An 11,006-nucleotide genomic window follows, 5' to 3' on the forward strand; every position below is an offset into this window, starting at 1 on the left:
GCCCTAGGTGGAATGAGGTATAGATATCCAGGAAGCAGGAAGACTTATGTAGTTGAAACTGAGTAAAGAAAGGGGCATTAGCAGGAAATGAAATCAGATAAGTAATAGGGTAAAGTTTGGGATTTGGCCAAGTAGTAACATGATTTAAATTTTATATTTAATGGGGGCAGGACAGAATTATAAGAGAGACTCTACCTAACAAGTGCAAATATTGTAACCTAGTTCTTTGTACCTTCAAATTAACCTGAAACGATATAAATAAATAAATTTTATATTTAAATGGTATGACCATTGGGGCTGCTATGTTGGGAATAGATTTGGCAAGGAAGGGGTTAAAGGCAAAAGCAGGAACTCGGGGTTTCTCAATCTCATCACTATTGATAATTCTCTGTTGTGAGTCCTGTCCTGTGCAGGAAGTTTAGCATCCTAGATGCCAACGGCACCTTCCCCCAAATTGTGATACCTGAAAATGTCTCCAAACATTGCCAAAGGTCCTCTGAGGGGCAAAATTCTCAACAATTCAGATAATCTGAGTTAGAGGCTGTTACAATAATCCAGAAGGGCAGCGGTGGCTTGGACCAGGATGGTAGATGTGCGCATGGTGAATTGTAGAGTTCTGGGTATATTTCTAAGATTGTGCTAGCTGATCAAAGGTAGGGTGTGAGAGAAAGGGAGGTGGTCAAGGATGATTCCAAGGTTTTTGGTCTGAACAGCTGTCAGGAAACAGTTCTATTTGGCCAGCAGGGAAAGGGAAGGAAAGAGCTTTTTATTTATTTATTTATTGTGGAGACAGAGTCTCACTTTATCGCCCTCAGTAGAGTGGCATCACAGCTCACAGCAACCTTCAACTCCTGAGCTTAGACGATTTTCTTGCCTCAGCCTCCTGAGTAGCTGGGACCACAGGCGCCCGCCATCAAGCCCGGCTATTTTTTTTGTTGTTGCAATTTGGCCGTGGCCGAATTTGAACCCGCCACCCTCGGTATATGGAGCTGGTGCCCTACTCACTGAGCCACAGGTGCCGCCTGTGGAAATCAGGAGCTCGGTTTTGAACAGGAAAGATTAAACAAATGAAAGAATAATGATTAGTGATGTTACTTCCACCCCTGTGTTTCTTTTCCCAACGTTGATAGTTTATTTCACTGTTATTTACCATTTATGTTGGTTTTTTATATTCTTTCCATGATTTTTTCATTAAATTTGTGCTCTTTCTATCCTAGGGTCCAATGGTTTCATACCACCCCAACTACTGCCACCATCCCGCCTCACCTTACACACTCTGGCTTGTGCTGACAGCCTCCCTTACTTCCCACCTCGGCCCCCACACTATAGTCTCAACCTTACAGCCAGTGGTCATGTTAAAATTGGAATCGCATCATGTCACTCCTATGTCAAACCCAATACAGTTTCAATGGCCCGAAACATCTCCCGGCTTTCATCTTCGAGCTCGACAGGTGTAGGCTTTCACGCTAAGCGTTTCATTTGCAAAAGGAAACAACTGCTTGGGCGAACTTTCAAGGGCTATACAGTGGAGGTATCATACACCCCTTGGGAAGTTACAGTGCCTTCTGACTGAGTAAACGGGCCTCACTCTCACGCAGGGCGCTCGGCCCCTGGGTCGCTGCCGCCACGGACTCCATTTCCCAGGATGCCGAGGGGCGGCCCGGCCGGAAGGCTGTGCGCCCCCCGCGCGGCATGATGGGGGAGCTGGAGATTTCCATCATGGCGGCTTCCATTTCGGGCTACACCTTCAGCGCTGTGTGTTTCCACAGCGCCAACAGCAACGCGGACCACGTAGGTGCCGGGCCCCTTGCTGTGGCCGCTGGGGGCTTTCAGCCTCCGCATCTGGCCAGCGCTTGCAGCCACGCCCGGACCGCCTGGGGCTGGCCCCCCAGGCACCAGGGCCAGCCGGAGGAGCCGGTGACCGGGGCGGCTCCCACCCCCGGCGAGCTTTTGCCTCCCTGGGCTCTTTCGCCCCTGGGACAGGCTCCCTAGCTTGGCCCTCTCAGCCGCGTGGCCGTTTCGGGACTGCAGTCTCTAGTCCAAAGAAGATATCCCGCCTGACCCCTCGCAGTGTCAGGAGTCACTTGGTGGAAACTGAGCGCCTGCCCCTCCCTCCCTGAGAATCAGGCTTCTAGATTTTCGAGGGGCGCCCAGGGTCGCGAAGGAGTCGAGAGGCCGGGCTTTTAGTTTTGGAGGCTAGGCACTCAGCCCCGCCCGCTGGTCTCACACGTCGGGTGCATAGAGTAAAACCACGGCTGTCACTATTCAGACTTGTTAGACACGCTTGTGTGTTTTCTTCGCCCCTATGGAAAATAGAGAATGTAAATAGGAGCAGTAGGTGTAGGGTCTGTTTACATTTCCTTGAAGTTGCTTGTTTAGTTCTTTAGCGATTGTTCTAAGACCACAGTGAAATAAGGAAGTGATAGGCCCATGAAAGAGTGATCGGAAATGCATGGGCGTTGGAGCCCACAGAGGGAGCTGAGTCTGTTTCAGTGTCTTTACTTTGGAATTGCCTTTTAATGTCACTGGCCTTTAATTGGAAATTCTTTGTGAAATTGGATAATTTTTCTCTTGAAAGAGGTATTTAATTTGCCCACCAAGTTGGGTTATTATTTTAAATGATATTAATAGTGAATGATTCTAATTTATTAAATGTGTTTCTGTGGGGGGGGTTTGTGTGTGTGGTTGTCATTACTAGGCAAAATGATACACGGCAAAAGGAGGAACAGGATTTGGTTTGATTTTAGTGATCTTAGCTTCCATTAGTAAATTGAAAAAATTATTGTACCTTTTCATCTCTTCCTTGTTGATGGTAGAGGTTAATGTTAGGAATACGTACGGTATGGGCTTTTCCAGATGCAACTTTGAACACTATGGCCTGTAGTACTGCACCCAATTATTTAATAATGTAATGCAGTTCCATACAGTAGGTGGTTTGTGTTACCCCTAGTGTCCATGAACTATTAAATATGGGTTCAATGATGCTTCTTTACCCTATTTGTTAAGAGTGCCTAGGATTGGGCAGCACCTGTGGCTCAGTGGGTAGAGCAGTTCAAACCCAGCCGGGGCCAAACTGCAACAAAAAATAGCCCAGCATTCTGGCCAGCGCCTGAGGCAAAAGAATCGCCTAAACCCAGCAATTGGAGGTTGCTGTGAGCTATGATGCTATGGCACTCTACCGAGGGCAATAAAGTAAGACTCTGTCTGTTAAAAAAAAAAAAAAAAGAAGGGCGGCGCCTGTGGCTCAGTGAGTAGGGCGCCAGCCCCATATGCCAAGGGTGGCGGGTTCAGGCCCAGCCCCGGCCAAACTGCAACAAAAAAAGAAAAAGAAAAAAAAAAAATGTTTTACATGATTGCAAGAGGGACTTTACCTAACAATTGTAATCAGTGTAACTGGCTTATTGTACCCTCAATGAATCCCCAACAATAAAAAAAAAAAAAGAGTGCCTAGGGTTATCATAGTTTATGCATAAAGCATGATTTTATTGTAAGAGTAAGCAGCTACCTGTTGAAAAATGGGTTTCATTTTTCTAGGAAAACTATATGACTCAGATTGTTATTAACTTAATTAAAGAGATATCCCTTTAATATCCACTCTGTTTTAAGGCATAATGCTAGACTTCATGGAAATTTTCACTAGTGCCAATAGTTTGCAACTGTGTTTTATGTGAGCCTGCCTAATTATATTAACCTTACCACAATTACAAATGTTGAAAACCTGAAAATAATTTCAATTTTAAAGTTCAGAAACCAAACAATTTACTTTTGTGGTACAAACTTTTACACTGTTGGCTTACATCACTGTTTCTCATACTGAGGATTGTTATAGGGTTACCAGGTAAAATACAGGACACCCAGTTAAGTATTAATTTTAGATAAATAGCAAATAATTTTTAGTATATCATGTGTCTTACATAAAAATTATCTGAAATTCAAATTTAATTAGGTGTCCTTTATATTTTTTTAAATCTGGCAATCCTGGACTATAGAACACTAGGAATCTACTTATGTTCTTCATGTCTAAAGTTCTAAGAGAGTATTAAATTATTTTTTCATTTTGGTTTAAAATTTTTTTTTCTGTCTGGGCATGATGGCTCACACCTGTAATCCTAGCACTCTGGGAGGCTGAGGTGGGTGGATTGCTTGAACCCAGGAGTTTGAGGTTGCTGTGTGCTAAGCTGATGCCACAGCACTCTAGCCTGGGCGACAGAGTGAGACTCTGTCTTAAAATAAATAAATAAAAAGTAAAATAGTAAATAAGTAAAAAAGTTTTTTTCTTGTTATAAGACAAAGCTTCTTTTGTGGTAAGAACTCACAATTGCAAGATTTTTCAGAGGGTAAAACAAGCTTATTTATTGTCTGGGACCGGGTATGAACCCTCCACCTCCAGCATATGGGGCCAGAGCCCTACTCCTTGAGCCACAGGCATTGCCCTCATAAAACGAGCTTGTTTAGTTGATACTTCTCAAACTAGCAGTCATAGGTTCTCCTTTGGGGTCTGAGAGTTGTTTTTGTTTTTTAAGAGAATTGGTATATTTCTCAAGTTGGAGAAATGCCCTGTATGTGATGATTTAGTATTTTAGGACACTCCTTCCCAAATCAAATACAAAAACTAGGCGCTAAAACATCTCTTTCTCTTACCCCCATAAATTCTCACTTTAAACTGGAAATGTCTTTAAATTAGAAAACTTCCTTAATTGATTTGAATGATGAAGCTAGAATAAAAGGATATAGAATAAGGGCATTGTTTCAACAAATTTATTCATCCAGTATTTGTTGAGCACCTACTATGTATTTGACACTGTGCTGGGTGCCGAGGTATAGCGATGAACAAGCACAAAGTCCCTGCTATCATGGAGCTTACATTTTATCAGGGGATAAGTAAATGTGTTAATTTATATAAACATGTAATATGGTGGATAGTGAGAAGACTAAGAAGAAGAATGCAGGGCAAAGAGGACAGAGTGCCTGGCAGATGCTGTTCCCGTTATGTTGGTCAAGCAAGACCTCTCTGATAAGTGCCATGTGAGAAAGGCCTAAAATGAAGGGAAAGACTAAGCCACTTGGGTATCTTGGGGGAGAGATTCCAGGACAGCTTATTACTTTACTCTCTCTAAAGAAAGTTATTTTAACACTTGGTTTGTATCTTCTCCAACTATGCTTGTGCTAAGTAATATGCCTAGTAATCCAGAATTGATTATGATGGTATGTGTTCTCCAAAGATATAAATAAATTAACCTCTGCATTTATTAAAGAAAAATTTTCATATAAATAATAGGAAATTTATTTGCTGAAATCCTAATTTTCTGTGCCGGCCTCTACAAGAACACTTAATTGTCATTGTGTTAACTACTTTATCTTTTGTTTCAAAAACACTTCATCATTAGAATGTTTTCTGACACTCTAGATGTTAGAAATTATATAAATTATGTGCTGTTTCAAGAAAACAACTTTGGGATGTTTCTGCTTCCTGAGCTAATTTGACATTAGTTATGAGACTTAGGATTTAGGTGATGAATTCACTCATTTTTACTTCCAAAAAAAAATACCTGAAGGGATTAAAATATTTTATCTTGTTGTAGAATTCTTTTTTCTTCTTTTCTTTTTTTTTTTTTTTTTTGGCCGGGGCTGGGTTTGAACCCACCACCTCCGGCATATGGGACCGGCGCCCTACTCCTTGAGCCACAGGCGCCGCCCTAGAATTCTTTTTTCAAACAATCCAATTATAGACATCCACAGATTGCGTTAGTCTACTTGTCTATAGACTAGTGATGGTTCACATGACAAGCTTATTTGGATTATCGTTGAAGTTATAAAATCATATACCTTTAATTCCTCTTAATTTCAGGAAAAAATCATCTTTATTTTTAGTCTGCAACTATTTTCTTTTGTTACTTTTAGGAAGGATTTTTGCTAGGAGAGGTAAGACAAGAGGAAACCTTTAGCATCAGTGACTCACAAATCAGCAACACAGAATTTCTGCAAGTAATTGGTAAGTAAATTTACTGTTGACTTTAGAAATACCCTTTTTGTATATATACTTAATGTTTGTTCCTTGTCTTTTAACTAACTTTAAAGGACTAAAAGAGTACATAGAAAAAAATAAAATTATTTTCACTAATAAATGATATGAGATGCTTTTATAACTCGTGTAAACTCAGAATACACAGCTGTATATGTAGGTATTCTGTGACTCACCAGCTGCTCTGACTTCACTGAATTGCTGTGTGACCATTTGATTGATAGTCTTTTTTTTTTTTTTTTTGGCCGGGGCTGGGTTTGAACCCACCACCTCCAGCATATGGGGCCGGCACCCTACACCTTTGAGCCATAGGCACTGCCCTGATTGATAATCTTTTTAAAACTAAGTGAAGGCTGGGCATGGTGGGTCATGCTTCTAATCCCAGCACTTTGGGAGGCCAAAGCAGGAAGTTTGCTTGAGGCCAAGGGTTCAATAGCAATATAGCAAGACTGTGTCTCTACAGAAAATAGAAAAATTAGCCATTGATGGGTGCCTATAGCCCAGCTACTTGTAAGGCTGAGGCAGGAACATCACTTGAGCACAGGAGTTTGCATTTGTAGTGAGCATTGATGATGTCCCCATGCTTTAACCTGTACAACAGAGTGAGACCCTATCTCCAAAAAAAAAAAAAAACAAAAAAAATCCAGGCCAGGTGCAGTGGCTCACGTCTGTAATCCTAGCACTCTGGGAGGCTGAGGCAGGTAGATTACTTGAACTCAGGAGTTCGAGACCAGCTGAACAAAAGGGAGACCCCATCTGTACTAAAAATAGAAAAACTAGCTGGGTGCTGTGGCAGGCACCTGCAGTACCTGCTACTGGGACTGAGACTGAGGCAAAAGGATTGCCTGAGCCCAGGAGATTTAGGGTACTGTGAGGTATGATGATGCCATGGCACTCTACTCAGGAGAAAAGAGTGAGACTTGGTCTAAAAATATAAAATAAAATAAAAGCAGTGAATCTTCAGTTTGCAAATTAGGCTCCTTCCATTGCCAGTATCACCTCACAGGAATGAATGCAAGTCCTTCCTAGAGGCATCCAGCTAAATTGTTCACACTTGTTCGTATGGGATATTTGCTAAACCTACACAGGCTTCTGATAAGCCGGTAGCCATTTGGGGGGAGATTGCTGAAGAAGAGAAAGGAGTCTTTGTAGATGAACCTACTCTCTTTACATCATCAATCAGCCTCCTTTTGGTAAATAGTGATCATGGTCCTTTTAGGTATACCTCAGGCAGATCACGAAACAGCACATCCTGATAGAAGAAAGCAAGGAACATTTCACTTATTTATGCAGCAGACTTTTATTAAAGAACTTCCATGCATGAGACGTGTTGAGCAGTGAAAGAAACAGAATCATTCCTGCCTTCCAGAACTGTGGGGCAGATAAGACATAGATGAAGAAATACCAGACACTGCAAGATGAGTGGTATAAGAAAAACAGAGAGGCCCGGCTGGGTGGCTCACGCCTGTGATACCCGCACTTGGGAGGCTGAGGCCAGTGGATTGCCTGAGCTCACAGGTTCGAGACCAGCCTGAGCCAGAGTAAGACCCCATCTCTAAAAAAAAAATAGCCAGGCATTGTGGTGAGCACCTATAGTCCCAGCTACTTGGGAGGCTGAGGCAAGAGAACCACTTGAGCCCGAGTTTAAGGTTGCTGTGAACTAAGACTCCGTGGCACTCTACCAAGGGCCACCAAGTGAGACTCTGTCTCAAAACAAACAAAAAAAGGAACAGAAAATCCTGTGCCCATAGTTGAGAGAAACTGCTAGTGGGGAACTCAATAAAGATATCAGCAAGGAGTTGCTCTTCGGGCCAGTGGGCAGTGTATTCAAGGTAATACAGAGTCAGAAGTGTATAAAACGTGCAGGGGATCTGGCCTTATTCTGTATGACTAAAACACAGAATGCATGAAGATGAGGAGTTTGTAGTTTAAAATATTGCTGGCGGGGGTGGCGCCTATGGCTCAAAGGGGTAGGGCGCTGGCCCCATATGCTGGAGGTGGCGGGTTCAAACCCAGCCCCGGCCAAAAACTGCAAAAAAAAAAAAAAAAAAAAAATATATATATATATATATATATATATATATTGCTGGTGGCTTAAGTTGTATTGGAAGCAAGTGATCAATTCCAACCAAGCCTGTTCTGATAGCCTTTGAGTACCTGGGTTAGGGAACAAGGGTAAGGATTGAGGTGGGGTTAGTGTTGGGGAAAAATGAGACAGAATTATCTCCTAAAAGTTTGAAACCATAAAACTCACTCAACCTACTCCCCACATTAATTGACTAAGACTTGATATTTGTACAGAGTATAGCTAGTTTTTCATCGAGGGTTTTGTTTTTGTTTTGCTTAATTCCTTAAAATTTGGAAACTTTCATAGGACATCTGTTCAGTTATTTATTATTTGCACTTGGGTTTATAAAATTAATCTGGCGGATGAAGGTTAAATTGCCAGATGCAGTTAACTGATAGGAAACCATGGAGTAAGAGCTCTCTCATCTGGCATGATCACAAAAATAGCATTTGTGATAAATATTCTGGCTGTTTAATTCATTTTAAAGAAATAGAATGGTAAAATAAAATTCTATGTAGCATAATATATTGATCCTTTGATTCATACACTGCAGTAAATATCAGTTTTCATGGTATTGTAGACATGAAGAAATAACAATCAATAGAACATTCCAGTTAATATGGTACCATGACAACATCTCTTGCTGTACAGTCTTTAATTTTTTAGCAACATTCAGTTCATTGAAATGATTGTGCATCTTATGGGCAAAGCGTTTGGTAATATCACAGTAAGTGTTTTGTCACCATTGTAACATTTTTCTTTGAAAAGTAAAAACATCAGGCTGGGTGTGGTGGATTCATGCCTGTAATCTTAACACTCTGGGAGGCCAAGGCAGGTGGATTGCTTGAGCTCAGGTGTTCGAGACCAGCCTGAGCAAGAGGGAGACCCCTGTCTCTATGAAAAATAAAAAACTGGGGCGGTGCCTGTAGCTCAAAGGAGTAGGGCACCGGCCCCATATGCTGGAGGTGGTGGGTTCAAACCCAGCCCTGGCCAAAAACTGCAAAAAAATAAAAAAATATAAAAAAAGAAAAATAAAAAACTAGCTAGGGATGGTGGCACATGCATATAGTCCCAGCTACTAGGGATGCTGAGGCAAGAGGATCGCTCAAACCCAGGAATTTGAGGTTGCTGTGAGCTATGATGCCATAGCATTCTACCCAGGGGGACAGAATTAGACTCTATCTCAAAAAATAAAAATAGGATAAAAACATCCAAAAATGTAAACCAGGGACTCTGAAAAATGTGAGTTGAAAGGATAAACACAAGGGAAACTTCCTTGAGCAGTATTCACTGTCAGTGGAGAGAGGAGGTTCTCTGTCACAGCTCACAGCAACCTCAAACTCTTGGGCTTACGTGATACTCTTAATCGCTTGGCCTCAGCCTCCCAAGTAGCTGGGACTACAGGCACCCAGCTATTTTTTTGTTGTAGTTGCCATTGTTGTTTGGCAGGTGCCGGCTGGGTTCAAACCCTCCAGCCCGGTTGTATGTGGCCAGCACCCTAGCCACTGAGGTACAGGCGCCTAGCCTAGAATAAGAGATTTTTTTTTTTTTTTTTGTAGAGACAGAGTCTCACTTTATGGCCCTTGGTAGAGTGCCGTGGCCTCACACAGCTCATCGGCCTCCCCAGTAGCTGGGACTAAGAATAAGAGATTTTAAGTAGAATAAGTTGACTCTGTTTTTACCCTACTCTCTGTACTGGGAAGACTTAATATGGAGTATCAAATTTTGAATACAAAATGTCTGCATCTCATTTTGAATACATACTAATTTAAAATGCTACGCTAACTCACTTTAAGCAAAGCTGTCCCCTTAGTTCTAGCAGTGAGGGGAGGCAGCAACAGACAAGTGTCCTTAGTTAAGGAGGAGGTGCAGTAGCAATCATTGGAAAGAACAGCAGGGGACTCACCCAGGGGGAAGAGAAGCAGTACCACGTGGTAGAGATGGTGGGAGAACTGTGTGCCTGCTGGCCGCATGTCCATCAAGATGCTTTTACCAGGTAGATGAGCCACTGAGGCATGAGAAACTCCGGAAATCCCAGGTGAAGAGGTGCCTGGCCTCTGCCTACTTCCAAATGTCCCCCTGTCAGTTAATGTGCCCTCCAGCTTCATTCCAGTCTGCGCTTTTTTATGTTTGAGGCCTTCACCCTGTTTTTTCCATGGAGTACTTAGTTTGCAAAAAAAGCTTAGAAAGGTTTAACTTTGTTCAGAAAATAGCGCATGATGTCTAGAGTATGTCTTTAGTGTGCCTCTAATCCAGGTTGTAAATTAGGAAGAAAACTGGCAGTGTGGATTGGTAACAGGTGTGTGCATTCAGAGTTCAGCACTTACCTCAGAGATTTCATTAAACAAGATGTTCTTTCCTTTGAACAGAAAAATAAATGCTGCATGTTCTTATTTACAAGTGGGAGCTGAACTTTGGCTATACAAGGGCACAGAATGGTAAAATGGACATTGGAGACTAAAAAGGGAGGAGGATGGGAGGGCTGAGGGACGGCAAATTACCTGTGGGGCAGAGTGTATACTATTCAGGTGCTGGGTACCCTGAAAGCCCAGACTCCACCACTATACAAGATATACATGTAACAAAATTCAGTTTGTATCGCCTAAATCTATTAAGAAAACTTTTTTTAGTTATTTTATTTTTAAGATAACCATATTTTATTACTGTTAATAGTGTCTACATAAATTTCAAAAACAGTAATAAAATATGCATGAGACTGGGCGGTGCCTGTGGCTCAAGGGAGTAGGGCGCCAGCCCCATATGCCGGAGGTGGCCGTTCAAACCCAGCCTCGGCCAAAAACTGCAAAAAAAAAAATATATATATATGTGTATATATATATGCATGAGACCAGTTTATCCAGCTATAACCTATCTGGTGCATATTTGCATTCTTTTTTTATTGTTTGGGATTCATAG

General features: G+C 42.0%; 1 protein-coding gene across 1 annotated transcript in view; it reads left to right on the top strand.

Moving 5' to 3' along the window:
- The first annotated feature begins 1,680 nt into the window (after positions 1 to 1,680).
- Positions 1,681 to 11,006, top strand: part of ABRAXAS2 (abraxas 2, BRISC complex subunit) — a 31,742-nt gene continuing 22,416 nt past the window's right edge. The window contains exons 1-2 of the mRNA XM_053584157.1: positions 1,681 to 1,791; positions 5,902 to 5,992. Coding sequence (XP_053440132.1) covers positions 1,693 to 1,791; positions 5,902 to 5,992 — 190 coding nt within the window. The 5' untranslated portion in view covers positions 1,681 to 1,692. The remainder of the gene's footprint in view (positions 1,792 to 5,901; positions 5,993 to 11,006) is intronic.

This window comes from Nycticebus coucang, chromosome 3, assembly GCF_027406575.1.
Source record: "Nycticebus coucang isolate mNycCou1 chromosome 3, mNycCou1.pri, whole genome shotgun sequence".
In the NCBI taxonomy this organism is placed as follows: Eukaryota; Metazoa; Chordata; class Mammalia; order Primates; family Lorisidae; genus Nycticebus; species Nycticebus coucang.